The 16,690-nt window shown below is 39.9% G+C and overlaps 1 protein-coding gene across 5 annotated transcripts in view; it reads left to right on the top strand.

The window, feature by feature from the left end:
- septin9a (septin 9a) overlaps positions 1–16,690 on the top strand; it is a 55,365-nt gene that overhangs the window by 29,277 nt on the left and 9,398 nt on the right. For 2 of the 5 annotated variants that reach the window (XM_083896341.1, XM_083896339.1), the window contains exon 3: positions 15,696–15,908. In XM_083896341.1, the coding sequence (XP_083752467.1) occupies positions 15,696–15,908 (213 nt within the window). Of the gene's footprint in view, positions 1–6,812; positions 6,892–14,273; positions 14,348–15,695; positions 15,909–16,690 lie in introns of those variants that run through there. The other 3 variants (XM_083896343.1, XM_083896342.1, XM_083896340.1) reach the window with 3 other exon arrangements.

The raw sequence follows: 16,690 nt of genomic DNA, 5'->3' as shown, positions 1-16,690 counted from the left end.
AGACATTTTCTACAGTTCAGAAAGAATAAAAAAACTTTATTATAAAATACACCCCCTTTTTTTTTCTTTTTTGGTAATATGATCAGTGTAACACATTATTTCTCATCAGTTTCATTTATCCATCAGAGCAATGTCCTTCCCCTTCATCTCTATCAGAAGCAAGATAAGGCAGCAGTGGATCACCACTATTAGATCAGCTGCAGCATGAAATTGTTGCATGAACAAAGGCTGGAACATTGTGACCATGCTAAATTAGTGCATTGCAGCCAATGAGCCACTTCAGAAAATAATTTAACGAACCAAAGCTATGAAGCTCGAAATGTTAAAGTGTTACAGAATAGCAGATATAAAATCACAATTAATTGAACATCCAGGCTAAACAAAGTGCATAATAGGTTATTGGAATAACCTGCTCATGTTTCTTATCGGCTCATTCCCCATTCATATTAATAGTTCCCCGGTCCACAATGGCCACATTTACATGAGAGCTTTAATTCCGAATACAAAGAAATACATTTCAAATAAAAATTAATTCTGCTTTAAAAAGATGATGAGAACTATAATTCTGAATGAAAATTATTATTTGCAATTTAACTTGATTCCGAAGTAAGTAGGTGGTTTGTTCCACTTTCAAAGCCGAATTAGTTTATTCCGTGATCATTGTTATTCTTCTTAAAGTTTATTCTGGTTGTTCAGCACATGCTCGGTAGAGGACAGTGGCCACACACACGTTTAGAGGGATGGGTTCATGGACATGGCCTTCATTGGGGGACATGAAGTCCTGCACCAGGCCACACAGCTTTACAAAAGACGCACGGGTCATCCTGAAATTCTTCCTCCATTCTACATCCGTATACAGAGTCAGGACGTCCCAGGTCCACCAGTTCTTGCTTCGGACTTTCCTCCACTGCTCTTTCGATTTGCGACTGGAATACAGGATTGAGCTGAGGTGAAGTAGCTGAGGAAGTTGTGTATCTCTTCCTCCCTTCTTCGACGTTCTACTTCTCTTCTCCTCAGCTGACGAACATGAAGCCTTACAATATTATCAAGCTGCTGCTTGTGTGATCCCTGTCCATTCAGAACCCTTCTTCACCCCTAGACGTTGAACGGAATTAAATAAAGGCAATTTAACATGTTTTCCATGTAAACCTCAATTCGGAATTATTTCCATGTAAACTTGAAGGAGAATAATTTAGTTACGAACAATTAATTCGGAATTAAAAAAACATGTAAACGTGGCCAATGTCATTTCAACACACAATTGGTTTAAATAACAGGTTTTCCCTTGTTTCTTTGTATCTTCTGTTACTTGGGAACACTGATGGCAGCCACAAGTAACAGAATACAAACTACAAATAACAGAGCCAAAACAATTTTGCAGCATTCAGAAAATGAATTATTTTCTGGGATGCTGTTATCGACAGAAGGTTGTGTGTCTCTTGTACTCTGGAATGTGCTGTTTTGTTGGCTGGTATATCTTGCATTTTGAACTGCTCTGCTTTGTTGGTTAAAGCATACCCTTCCTCCCCTGATCACAATAAACAACAGCAGTCCAAGACCAGCAGGGCCACCGCATGTGTTACTAATGTCACTTAACTGAAAATCATTAATGTCAATTCCAAAACGATTACTGAGATCCCACATGTTTGTAACCTCAGAAAACAATCTGATCTGTCGTAAGAGGTTGATGGAGATCTCATAGGTGTTTTGTTGATCATATTCCGCGCTTGTAATACCCCCATAATGCTGCGTGATGTACACTCGATCAATTATCTGTGCAGTGTGCCATCCTGAGTTCTGCTGCCTGACCCTTATTATGATCCGGTCCCTGTTTCTTCCATTATACTCTGCATTAGGATTGGAAACATAATCTGGAAGCTGTGATCTACCAGTTGTGCTTTGTTTGAGATTTCCCAGAGTGTAGTATTGTTGACTACGAGGCAGTCGGTCCAGCAGCTCCTCATAGTTGCCATAATGATGGGAGCCATAATCTTCACTGTTTGGGTCAAAGGTCAATCGTATGACATAGTCTCTGTCTATATCAACCACACTCGCAAACCAGTAGAGCAGCAGAAGAGTGTGCTTTGGCACAGCTAGGCCAAACTTAATTTCTTTCAAATCACTGATTGAATTGAGCTTTCGTACAGCTGATACAGAGGTCATGGCAAGAAGCAGAGCAACGCAGGAACTTGTGACTTTTCCTGATATCTTCATCCTGCAATGATATTTAAAATGATAGGTTTCATTTTTGCATTGACACATTTTTTTTAATAAGGGATGTATCTAATGACTATTTTAATGATCGACATATTTATAAATGCAAGAAGGGGTTTGGGTGTTTTAGAAATCTGTTGATCTGAGGCCTCCATATTCTTAAAAGTGTTTTGTTTTTTTTATATTGTGAAGTTTTTCTTTGCAGTATCAACTTCCTTCTTTGTGCTTCTGCAGTGTTTTAGTTGCTAATGTGAATGGAATGTGACGGAATGTCACCACAGAGTGAACTCTTTATTATCAGTATAATTAAAAAGAATTCTCTAACCAGGAAAAACCTGTTATTATAATTTGGTCATGGCTTTTCAACCAACACAAGTACTGTGTTGGATATTGCTCGAAACGACACATGATATCAAACCGACAGTTTTTCCCTTTATACAAGGTTTGATTAATAGTTGTTCACACTCTTTAAAAGGAAAAGTACCTTTAATTTAGCTAAATGTGAACAATGCATGCATGTAATGTATGCAAGTGTACTTGGGACACAACAAATATTTGATAGAAATCTAAGCGGGATTCTTACCGGCAACTGCATGTTTGTGCGTTTCCAGGAAGTGAAACCTCCACAAATACGCCTAGGGTTAATTAATTGTCTCAACCATCCTGCTAAGTGTAAGCAAAGAGCATAATCTGAAAACAAAAGCTCTCACCTGGATTGGTGCACTGCTGTCTGATCTCTGTGTTTGTGTGAGCCGTCTTAACTCCTTGTAGGTTGCTTATTCCTTGGTAATGAAACTGAAACTTAGGTTTGCTGATGAAGAAAAGAAATGGCTTTGAAAATGGCTTTGATTGGTATAAATTCTGACTAAAAAAATCGACTAATTGAGCTGTGCTTGTATTTATGAGTTATTATTGTTATTATTAAAAATAATAATAATTAATAATTATATTAAATAATAGTGTACTCATTAGCGGAATTATGGGCTAAGGGGAATACACAGTGACGTAGAAATTATGCCTTTGTAAATGAGGATGGTGTTTTGCTCTCCAGACTTTGCCAGATGTTAAGTCTTGGCTCAATGTTTTTACTGAAGGACTCTGTCCCTCCCCCCTTCCTTCCCACACACTGGATTACATAATGTACTGTATAATTCAAAAAGAAAACTTGTCCAACTGTTCAGGGAACTGATGAAAGAATGTGTTGTGGACATTTACATGCTTATTTTTCATAATTATTCATTTGTATTTTATTATTTATGTTTGAATCTATGCTGTGAAATCTAAAGGATAATCCTATTTTTCTTCAAAGCTGACTATTAGATATCAAAAGCACACTGGTTCTCCTGTTGCTGTCTTTAGGGCGTGGTGTTTTGAAACGGTTATTACTGGTTAACAAAGGAGTTGCAGCCTGCACTGCTGCAACTCTTTTGTTAACCAGTAGGAGATGCTGTAACATAGGTAGTTGGCCCTACTCACCTGGGCCGTATCAAGCTCGCGTGTACACCATTGAGCTGGACTGAGGCTGCAGGAGCTGTTTTCAGAGCAGTGTGTCACATTTAACTGCTTACTACTACCACTACTACTACTACTACTACTACCACTACTACCACTACTACTACTTCTACTACACACACTCACTGATATCCTGCGTTTGTGTTCCCTTTGGTTATCACATAAAATTACAAGGTTTGTTCATGAATACAGTGACTTATTTGATGATCAAATAAATATCAAAGGATAACATCACATGAAAGGACAAGGTTGGGAGAACATTGAACCTGCTTGAGTTCTTCTTCATCTCCTCTAAAAACCTAAAGTAGCTAAGGTATCTAACATTCTTTAAAAACTCAAACTTTTGACATCTGATAAATATAAAAGGGCAACATCACAAAAGGCTTGGAGACCAATCATATCTCTCTGCAGGTCAGGTTCTTCTTTGTACTGAACTTGTATGTTTCTTGACAATGTGTATTTCTATCTCTTCTAATAATCATTTCCAGAAGGCTGCACACTGGGAAGTGTAACGCTGCCCTTCACAGGAAAAACATTTGTGTCACTTTAAGTTCCTACAATATAGACCAGTTGCAAGAAGAAATTGTAAACCTGCCTAAATGACAACATAAGTGATGATGCTTCTCAATATTGCAGCCCCAGATCAGCTGTTCTCTTTTGAATTGACCTCAAGGAAATTAAGCATGTTTAATTGTCTCTGGGTGTTCACGCTGGCACTGATCATCTGGGTGTTTTCCTATAATTTTCAAATATCTTGCTAATCCACAATGCCCCAACCCCAGTCTAGTTGGGGCTACCTCGTCCCTTCTCTTTTACTTTATTGAAAGATGTTTATTTCTGTCAGAAGTCTACATAGAGTGATGATTTCAACCCTTCTCTTTTATCTCTGTTTCCTCTTGCCACAGTCTCACTAAAATTTCCATCACAATCATCCTTTCCGAGTCAAATATTTAGATCTACCATTTCAACAAACAGGTCAGGGCGAGCCCTTGATTTCCCATCCCACAACACCATCAACATTATACAAGTTGCAGGTCTGACCTTCTCGACCCATTGCGCAAGATTGCCCACAGCTCCGATGGACACAACTGACACATGATCTGATATGCAAACCCTCTGTCTGATCTGAATATTACCAAAGACAGATACTGGATTCTTAGAATGTTTTTAGCGTTATAGAGATGGCTCTGTCTCACTTGTATTTATATACGTTTGAACTTGTATACTTTCGAAATGTTAGCTGTCTTCAAGCAGATATAAGACCACTTGCATCGCAGGAAGAAAGCAGCTCACTTCACCCACTCATTGACATTGATATGTAGGATACACTTTACTGCAGAGCTGGGCAGTAAGGTTGTAACATATATAACTTCTATTGTTTTATCCCAGGATTTTGTTGGCCATATCATCCAACTCTACCTCACTGCAATTTTTCTTTTAAAGGGAAAAAGACACCACTGATGCTTTAAGTCTAATGCACTGAGTGACTCATAACTGTTTCTGTGTTATAAAAGACTTTGGGGCAGCTGCTAAGAACCGGGTCAGCCAGACAGCCCTGTGCTCTGCCTGCCAATGTATGACTCCATCTTGGCTCTGTACTGTGCAGAAACATCAGCTCCTGCCTTTGACGTTCTGTCACCCCAACCCCGATCTCCTCAAAATGAAGATGTACATTTTATTCTATCTGGAAAAAATTGCAGCGAGGCTAAATACTAAATTAGCAGAATATTAGTTTGTTTTTATTTAGAAAGTGCCGTATTCCTCTTGTCAGATCACAGATGATATTTTAAATTAATACATTTTTGGAGGTTAATTGTCTTGTGTGTTATGGATGACGCAAAAAGCATGTTAATAGTATTTCTTGTTTTTCTGATCTCATTACACTGTTGCTTTTTTGTCTTTTGCTGTGACGGTCATGTCACGATCCTGAACACCACAGTTCTGGTGTAAATGAAAGGATGAGGGGCTCATAGTTTGGGCTGAAATCCTTGCTTTGTATATCCTGGTCTAATTATGAAGGTTAACAATCCCGCCCTGTGTTTGTGTATTGGTTTTGTAACATTAATATTTAATTTATGCGCTGTGTTAGAACAGTGCAGGATGTCAACCCTGATGTGTATGTGTGTACTGGCAGATGAGTTTATGTAATGAGCGCACACAAATCTCTTTGCAGCCGGTTGTTCCCGTTTTTCCTTTTTTCTTTTTGGATATGATTGTTTATCTCGAAGAATGCAGGTGCTGCCCTGAGTGTGTCAGCTCACGTGGCTGTAAGGTTGCTCTCGGGGCTTGCACTGGTGTATAATTACACTTCCTGTGAGGCTGGAGACAGCTGTTTTCTGTCCTCTGTAATCACACAAATATACATACTCCATAAGAATAGTAATCAGCCAGAGTAATTGGTTGCCTCTCAGGTTTAAAAAAAAAATATTTAAGGCTGTTTCTTGCAATTAAAGAAAATGCAATAGTTGTGTGTCACATCTGAGTTGTAATAGTTTTAGCTATTCTTTGCCTGCTTCTCTCATACATCTCAAGGATATACATATCCCCTACATTAGTAAAACAAATTAAGTTACAAAAGACAAAAATAACAATCTACAATGATTATCGAGCCATTTAAAACTATATTGACTTGAATGAATATGGACAACAAAATGATTCAGAACTTGAGCAAATGAAATGACATAGGGTTGAATGTGATGTGTCTGCATGTTAGGAATGAGTGGGATGTGATGAATGCAGAGCCTGGAAGGAGATGAGGCCAGACAATTAGGGTTGTAAATAATCCTGGGAATTTAGGAGAGGGGGACTTTCAGATGGCCCAAAGGCCTGGAGACTGAAGATCAAGCAGCTTCTTGAGAATGTCTTTTCCTCTCGCTGTGTTTGAACAAATGCATTCTCTGCAAGCTCTCTCCCTCTGTTAAACATACAATCCCTGCTAAACTTTACTTTGCTCTTTTTTTTTTTCAGCTTTTTGTGTGTGTATTTGGGGGCGGGGGGGATTTAGAGGAAGTGGGTGTGTCCTGCTGCTTTGCACTCTGTCACATGACAGGCATGGGGTGGGAGGGACAGGCAGGGAGCCTCCAGAGCCACAGCAGAGTTTGGCCTCTCACTAGAGAGCTGCACTTCGGCAGGGGACGACACATACACACACAGACTTAACACACGGTGAGTGTTGAACATGGGGAGAGGCTGCGTGTGTACATGTGTTTGAAGGAAAATATTTGAAAGTAGAAGCTGTAATAATTTTTTCTTTGTCTTTCACGTTTGTATGATTCTGCTCTGCCCTGGAAGAAGAAATTTGATCCATCTATTCTAATGTACTTGAGTTGATAAATGTCTCTGTATGGCTTTTGTACTTCCCTCAGGAGCCCAGATGTGTATGTATCTCTTACTATTCCTGTTGTTTTTAACAGTTTAGCTGTAATACTTGTTGTACATGGTTGGTGCTTTGGTTCATTGAGTTCAGTTTGAATGTAACTGAGGAGATGGTCACTTGTGTTGGTATGCTTTCTGTGTGCGTGTATCTTTGTGAAGACCAAAAATTAAGAAAAACATTGGAAGCAAAGATATTTTTAGAAGATGGGGATATTATGGCTGATCCTCGTGAATTTAAAGGGCTTTAAGAGGGATAAAGACCTGGTTTTGGGGTCCGGCCTGGTTAGCTTAAGGGTTAGGATGAGGCATTTAGTTGTGATGGTTAGGGTAAGGGCGAGGGAATGCATCGTCCATGTGTGTCCTCACTAAGTTGTAAAATAATATGTTGGCATCGTCAAGGTTTTAGATTTCCTCTGCTTTTTAACTTTGCACCACTCACAAACACAGATGTGTATACAGTATGTGCACTTAAAGATGTGTCACCTTTTTCCAACTCCAAGCAACCATTTATGTGCACACACTGATTGTGTTCTGCTGCTTGTGACATTGGTCCATTACCAAATGAGCAATAAGCACTTAAGAGGTGTGCATATACGCTCTATGCGGCAAAGTGAAAGGTTAGTGCCCCACATGTCGTTAGCATAGTCTTCACGGAGTGCAATCTTTTAGTGTATTGTCTACTTTGGAAAGTGCAGAGAGAAGATTCTCCTTGACCGGTGATGTGGCAGGTGATGGCACAAAGCAGATCTTAAATATTGTATCATTCAAGTTTCATTTTTTACCAGAGAATGAAAGGCACAGCTCTCTGACACTATCGGACTGATGGAAAACAGCAACCCACCCCTTCACCTTTTCAGAGAAACAAGCCCCTGGTTTGCATCAAAAACATGCACGCACACACACACAGTTGCTGAAAGGAGCTCTGTTGTGGCCCCTGTGTAATGCCAAGTGAGAACAGACCGTGGCCTTTCACCAGGGTTTGATGGGATGCTGAAAAGGTCATCGTTACCTTCTGTACATTGTGTGTCTGTGAATGTTGTGAGTCAGCTAGAAACTCAGCAAGATTGTGTATCTGTTGTCGCATTCAGAATGGAAAATATGCCATGAATGTATCCACAGCTGTAATTGGTGAAATTCCACCCCTATAACTTGACACTCTACAATATCAAATGGCTAGATTGATAATAAACAAAATGTGTAAAAACAAAAAGATTGTGATCAAATTTGAGGCATAAAAACTTCTGCTCTTACATGTGCAAGTAGTGATCAGGTGCAGTCAGGACACACTCAAATGTAGTAACATCATTGGTTATTTTATGTGTAGAACTTAATTCCTTATTGCAAAATAAAATGTATGAAGTATAGATTGAGTACATGGGTGCTTCAGTGTTTATGACATTGTGCACTGTGCAGAGGCTTTAATCATGAACTGAAATTATATAAAACAAGGAACACGATGCATACACACGTTAAACTGATGTTATGACCTGCAGATTGTAACAAACTGGGTTAGGTCGGAGGTGGCCTTCACCCTCCTGAAAGGATCTTGTTTGTTCTTTGTTCACATAGTCTGGCTGGTTTGTCTGTTTGGGATGCTGCAGAAATATGGTGGCGCAAAATGGGAGCCTAACTGAATTCTAATGCTACAAGTACCAAACAATCTTAATTTTAAAGTAATTGTAGACATTTAGAAACATACTTATTGGTAGTGTATACCATTTCTGCCACTTAACCATCTTAACGTTATACACTGGACCTTTTAACATATGGACTTCCATTGTTTTCTTGAGCTTTGTATGTGGATCAGTCACAGTCCATAAATACTGTTCCTGAGGCCTGGAGAGTGAGGCATTATATCACACACACAGATTGTGGAGCTTAAGGACTCCTGCTGATTAGGTTACTGACAGAATGATGGACATGGACTTGTGTACCTTCACACATGTAGAGAAATGTTTAATTAGTGGCTTTAAAAAAAATCTCAAACCTGCCCATACCCAGCACTGAAAGTAGCTTAATCACAGATCAAATAAACACCCTGATTTGAAGAGATGGCCCCTTTAGCCAAAGTCAACAGGCATATTTGCATTGGATTTAAGTAACCACAGTCTTTTCACCTCACCTTGGGTCATTTAAATAAGTATTGAGTATGTTTAATGTAACTTTGACATTGTTTCACTGCTGTTCCCAAGGTATGGACAGAGGTCAGATTCCTGAACCTTCTGGCCTTGTGGACTCACTCCTGCTGTCAGCCACCCATTTGACTGATAAAACTTGACTTGCACACTGAGATAAAAACAACTCTTTTGCTTTCACAATGACTGTGAACTGTGAAGGAGACAGCAGATAATAGAATGCTAATGTAGTATTTAACCTCACTGTAGTGAGACCCTGAAAATGAGAAACTTCCTGAATCATTCAGCTTTTGAGTCTGCACACTGGGGGTTTAATGTTAAAGTAACACAATGTAGGATTTGCTCTCAGGGCCCCCTTATAGTTGGTAAACACAAGGATGGATTACTGAAGCCCAAGCCTCTGCACTTATATCTGCTACTTTATTCATCCCAATATTTTATTGGGGCCATGAAGCCAAATAACACTGGCCATGACATATATCTTAATAAGGTCCCTTAATCATATACCACAGGTTGTGGGGGGGGTTCCAGTCTGTGCATAGGGGCCCGCTGGCCCTTTATCCATCCCTGGGTAAATGGTATTGTTTTTTACAACTGTTGCTGTAACATGGAGGAGGGGGGCATGCCACAAAGTACAATATTGTTCATTTGTTTTTGTTTTTTTCACCACAGGTTACATAGTGCCAATTCTGGCGAAGCAGACCAACTCAGGCTTTGACGATGCACCATTAAAATAATTTTTAATAACATTATTTGAATAGTTGACAGTCAGGGTTAAAGTTTTGTCATTTAAGCTCTTAAGTGTAAAAAGTTGTATGGTTTTGAAAAAAGCTGTCCTTATGTGTGGATGTTCAGCTTCAAGTTGCATTGGTTAGTCCACAAGGTTAAATGTGTTTTCTTATAATGGATTGAACCTTGCAATATGTGCTTTTTTTCCCCTTAGTTGTTTTGTGTCATGAAAGACAGTTGAGGTTCTGTACCACCACAGTGTGGAAACTGAAGACATTCCTCGGGCCGTCTAGACAAACCTGTCGGCTTCTTCTGTCATTACTGTAATTTACAAACATTTCTCAAGTGTCTGAAAAGTTACACAAGCTGCTAATGAACCTACTTGCTCTGACATGGATAGGACTTGTGGTTGTAGACTCTTATCACATTGTTGGAAACTCGGCAGAACTAGCTTGTATCTGGCAAGTAGTCATCCTATATACCTGAACGCAGATGCAGGTCACCACTACATAGAGGCACCACAGGCATAGCTGCTACTGGCTAGTAGCATGCCTAGCACAAATTATGGGGTATGTCCGGCAGTGGAATGCCTATGGATTTGAGCATTTGCTCATTTAGGGGTCAGGTTTTCTGAAAATGTGCGTATACTTGATTTTGTCTTGATTTATTACTAAAATAAATGTTTAGGGTAATTAAATAACGCAGATCACTGGTGAATCTGCACAGAGAGCAAGTGAGAGTAGCCAAGTCCACAGCGTGCTGAGCTTAGAGGCGCATTCAATGGCCCTAGGAAATTTTGTCCATTCTGCAAACACGCATGCTAACCAACCAAACACCTGCTGATGATGCATTAAAGAAAAAATGCAAATGTTGTTACCTCTGCAAAAGCACCTGCAGTCCGCTCAAATGTGAATTTAATGCTTGCTGCTGCTGCAACCACCCTGTGGTAATCATTTATAAAACATTGTTCGTTTTTTTTCGTTTCGTTATTGGACATTTTCCTTTTCATTTTTACCACCAGTTTTAAAATACCTCAAACTATTGTTATTCTATCAGCCTTTGCAAATCCACTCTCGGTCGGCCACTAGTGCAAAATAGGTGCCAGGTTACATGATGAGCAAGTTGGATCTGCTGTGGTCAAAGGGCACATTTCTCCAGAGAGCTGAATGATGGAGACTCTGGGAACTGGGCCTTGCTGCACAAACACTCTTGACTTTAATAACACAACAGACTGTGTTTGCACTGCCACCACTCAAATGTCCCCCCCCTTTTATTAAAGGATTCACTGTCAAAGGGTGGGAAATGGTGTTTGTCTGTGTGCGCATGAGGGTTTTATCTGTGTCCCTCTCTTGGGTCTGTTGCAAACCCCAGTGGTCTTGGGTATTTAATTGATTCTGTGCTGGAGGGCTGTTTCAGTTAAAAGTATTTTAATAGCTCTGTGTACATTGGTGTTTCTGCACGTTTCCCAGTTGTGTTTACAGCATCTCTGCCTCTTATGTGAAACCAACATTTTAAAGAGTCAAGACTAGAAAATCACTAGACTTTGTGGAAATATGTTTTTATTTAATTGAATTCTATCTTGGTGAACAATCTCCACAGGCCTTTTAAAGAATCGGCAGGGTCACAGTCAGAATAAATGCTCATGTGGGACTCAGCTGAGAACCTCTTTTGTCTACTTGTCCGGGAATGCAAATAAAGCACAAAAGGAGCAGATGTTTTTTAAAGATGGCCCATAAAATGGTTTTAGACCAGAGCAAAGATGCAAACAGCCCATTTAGTGGATTAGTCCACTAATGTGTGTGACATGGAGCCTCAGATGTGCAGTGAAATCTCTTACCTTAACAAATATATGTGGATTCATAAAAGAAGCATTGCAATGCATAACATAATAATAGTGTACACTTCACAGTCCTACATTGTTTAAATCATTTGTAGAATCTTTTTTAGGACTCACTGAGTGAATCCTCCTTCTAAATGGCAACCACGCTTCTTTTTGAGCCAAGTTTCCAATCCTCTGGATTCCTCTACTGTGATTCCAGTTTGCACAGAGGGTCAAACCACTAGTTTGTCATAAGGGGACAAACCTCAGCACGGCTCTTTTCCAACCTAAACTGGGAACATAACCTCTGACCTGCTCGCCACGCTGTCAAGATCAACACCCTGGGCAGCAGAGGCACAGCTCAGATTCTGACCACACCACCACGGTCACAGTCATCTTCAAAGTTGTTGGCAGGTTTACTGGCTTTTTTAAAGTCTGTGCTACAATAGGGGACATGTTTAGCTGGTTTTCACTTTATTTACATCCCATGGTAGAGGCCTGTGTGTAGTTAGTAAGGAATGCCCTAGGCCCTAAAGTGGAATAAATCACAAACTGTACTTTCCACATTTCCCCCACCTCCATTTTTCTATTTTTCCTCTGTCCTCCTTTTCCTGACCTTATCTTTTTTATTGGTCCTCTTCCTTTTTGCCTCTCTATACCTTTCACTGCTGTCTTGCTCCCAAACTTGCAGTTTCCTTTTCAGTTGACTTGATGCTTGTTTCTCCTCCGTGCTCTCACCTCTCATCATTTCTACTTTCCAAAATGTTCTGTGGTAAATGAATGGCTGCAGGCCAAAATAATCTATTGCTGGAAGCAGGAAGAAAATGTATTTCTCTTGTGCCTGTAATTGAAAACAGGCTCACTGCAAGTCCAGCAACTGACTCACTCTACTTTCCAGTTTGTTTGTTTTTAACTGTGATGGATTCCTAAGAAAAAACATTATCCGAACCATCCCATAACTACACATGATGCAGGTCAAATCTTTTGTAGAAAACCATGGCTAGCTCTTAAACGGATGATGTATTGTGGACATTGTTTCCAACATAGTTTACACATCATTTAGCATGAGAGCATTCATGAAACCTTGGTGGTTAACTCTTGATCTGACCTGTCATGGGCCTGTAATGTTTTAACTGAGCTGTCTTTGGTAGGGCTGCAGTAATCTCCACCAGCTGTTGAGCCACCAGTGTCAGACATTTTTCATGTGTAGATGAAATGTCTTCATGTTTATAGGGTCTTAGTGGTCAGGAAACATCTATTTGGAAGCCCATCAGGGAATAACTGACAATATTCAATATCACTGTATGATAAATAGACAGTGGGTCCAGATGTTTACCTGTGTGTACACCTGAATATTTCACTGCTCTGGTTTTTATTCTCTTTGTAAAAAAATACAATACAATACGCTTCACTCACAGCTTGACATTCTTACATCAACATTACTAAAGTGTTGGCTGTGTGGTTTACTGACATTGGTGAAATGGAGCCAAAACCGTTTACTACCTAGAAAGAAAGTGATTTATGTTTATTGTTTGGTAGAGCTGGGTTTCCCACAGTGGTGGTCAAGGAGTTTGTGTTCACTTGCCAAACAGTTTACAGTGTTTGACACAGCTTTGACTTGGGTAAATGGCGGTTAACGATCCTCTAAAGGGTCTTTGCTGCTTCTTGCTGCGAAACGAATATTATGCAGGATTCAGATAGCTCTGCGACTCTCTGAACCCCCTTCACACTGACTTCTGGTGGCATTAGTGTGTGATGTGTGTTACCTATTTGTTAAACCTAACCGTTTTCTCATGGTGGGAAATGAGGCACTTGCTTGATAATGAGACGTAATATGAGTGTGCACACTCAGATGTCACAATTTAACACTAACCAAAACACAATGGGTTGTATCAATTTTTCCACTGTGGAATTTGACATTTTACTACAAAAATTTTTAATGAAAAATCTGATTAAAATAGCACACTTGTTTTCTGTTAACCTACTCAACCATTAAAATAGTCACTGCTTTGTATCTAAAGTAATATACATATTTTTCATTAGAGAGGAAATATGGCAGTTATTTTTTATGTTAACTCCATTTCACTTCTGATCTCCGATCAACATCTGCTTATTGCTCTCTTAATGCTGTGGAGGGCTGATAGGAAGAGTGACAAAACAGATGAAAAAGGAACAGGGGTTGTGTGAGACAAAGGTGATTATAGGGAGGACACTTTGAAAAGTCGACCACCTTTGTAATTAAGTCGGATGGACATCGGGTGGAAGGATACAGAAAAGGGCGTTAAAGGAGAAAATAAGGGGTCATATAGAGACAATGGAACACTAGAGGGGAAACTGGTGATGGGAGAGAATCAGTATGTGGAGGGAGGAAAGCATGAGATTGACACAAGCAGAGGTATGGGAATGTGGGAGGTGCAGAGGAGGGGTGGAGGGCTGCAAGCTGCACAAAGTTGCTGACTAACTGTTGGAACAGGATGAGGAAGTGGTGAAGGAGAGCTGCTTCCATAGGTGGGTCTCTATGACATGGAGATACACACAGACAAGGGAGCACATTATTACAAAGGTAAGCCTCATTGGTGAATATGAATCGTTGTTATTCTTCCCGAAATTACATCCATTAATCAATGCAGTGTCGTTGGGAGTTTTGTGCAGCTGTTACCAGCAGTGGTGCCATTGTGTTGATTTAACTGATGCCAGTGAAATAGCCCAGTGGTCTGGATTTCTTCTCTGTGTGGCTGCAAGATTTGTGTCTGTGCTGGAATCCAATAGCTCTTGAACTCTTGGCAGATAGTCGGAGCTTCTTTAATATGTGTGCGTGTGTTCAAGTTTGCATGAGCTTGTGCAAACAGGTCAGCTATGTGATCGAAACAAGAAGAGGCCAAGTGTGTATGAGACCATGGTGACCACTTAAGACATGAGCATGTACTGTGTGTATGTGCGAGTGTGTGAGTGAGTGGATCAGATTTCAGCCTCAGCAGTCACCCCAACCCCCACTACCCCACCTCTCTTTTCCATTCTGACATTAACAAAACTGTAACATTGTGCTGTGTGAGAGGCCTTCAGAGGGACATCAGTCAGCCACTTGAACTCCTGAACATACAGACGGAGACATAAACAGTGTAAATTGTTCACCTCCTGCGCTATAGGATATTAAAACTTGAATATGATCGGACACAATCTAATCATTAGCAAAACAAACTGCAGGGATAACCTCCTGCCATACACAAGCTCTGTAATACGACACACTGTTTCTGTTGAGTGAAGCGTCTGTGTTGCATGAGAAGAATCTTCTCTTGGCATTGCTGATGCAAAATTATGATTTTATGTCTGTCAAATTCTGTGATCTTCGGAATGATGTAATTAAAACTTGGGCATGTATATTATCAAGCTTCCAGTAAGTCAAACTCGTACAACATGAATATGTAATGCTCAAGCATGTCTTGAATTAACCTGGCATAATAGACCTTTTTCACCGCAGCCATTTTAGTCGTGAAATAACAGGACAAACATGGGTTTTCAGAGAGTGACAGGACCCTGATGTTTTTCAAGTGCAAGGGGAGGTAACCTTAATATTTAACATCTTTATCCTTTGAACATTTCCTGTATTGTATGTATGGTCAATATAACATTACTCAAACACCTAATCTAATGGTGGCTTAAGACCTTTGCACAGTACTCTGTTGTTTCATGATTTTTCTGTTGGAAGTGATGACTTTAGACTTTTGGAATTCTTGTTGCTGTTATCCAGTATAATTTCCAGTATCATACTCCCACCCACTACTTTTTTTTACATTCTCGTCACTGCTGAGCAGAGATTTTATAGTATCATCCCGTTATCCTCATTCCCTTAATTCCCCTTATCCCACAGAAACATTTTCCTCTAACATTATTTTTGTTTTCCTCTATCAAAGCAGAACCAGAGGTGATTTCCAGCTACAGTGGCAGTACCATGTCTGAGGCGGTGATGCCTGATACTATGGTGTCCCCAGCAGTGGGTGGTTTGTACGGGGAGAAGGCCGGAGGACCCGCGGTGGACTTCAGTTATGTGGGCATCGATGCCATTCTGGAGCAAATGAGGAGGAAGGCCATGAAGCAAGGTTTTGAGCTCAACATTATGGTTGTGGGTAAGTAGAGCTCATGCACCCTCACTAAAGTCTATGATAAATTGTCGAGACTTAATTTGAGTTAGATTATCATAATCTTGCTGGTAATGATCTGGGCTTTGTTTGGATGTCTTCACTAAACTGATGTAAATTAGGAACCTCATGTCTGTAGTTTTCTAGACAATTAACAAAGCCGAAACTTCCCTTGTTGATTTTTCCCAGAGAAAGCTGCTTTCTTGAACATGTCAAATAGGGCTGGGTATTGCTGCTGATTCCCTAAATCGATTAAATTCCGATGCATAAGTTCCCAATTTCGATGACACATCTACTTTCACAGAACTAATGCTGCACATTCTACAATTTGGTATCCTTAACCTGGTGCAGCATTTAAAAATAAACATTAACTCCAAAGTAGTTATATTAATGCAATTTTTATTTAATATGCCTGCACAGTGCAACTCTACAGTACAGTTGTAGATGATAATTCAAACTCTAAACCTGTTCAAATTCAAGATATCCATCTTACAATTACCAGCAGTAAAGTATTAACACACAGCTTGGCCTGCTCTTTGCTCATGAGGAAAAAGACAACATTGAAATGTTACGTTATGATACGTGAATGGGTTTAGTTTAGTGTAAACACAAAGAGTTTGTCTTGTAGACCAGCTGCCTCACCGCTTGTGTGTTTGCTCTTTTAGGCATCAGAAATATTCATGTCAATGCTCTAGAGTTACAATGTTTTTTTTTTTGTTTTTTTTTACTGTTTTTATCCTCTGAACCTTCTCATCGAGAGCAGACTATCT

Source organism: Microchirus variegatus, assembly GCF_963457635.1.
Source record: "Microchirus variegatus genome assembly, chromosome: 10".
Taxonomy (NCBI): domain Eukaryota; kingdom Metazoa; phylum Chordata; class Actinopteri; order Pleuronectiformes; family Soleidae; genus Microchirus; species Microchirus variegatus.
This window is presented reverse-complemented; position numbering and strand designations above follow the sequence as displayed.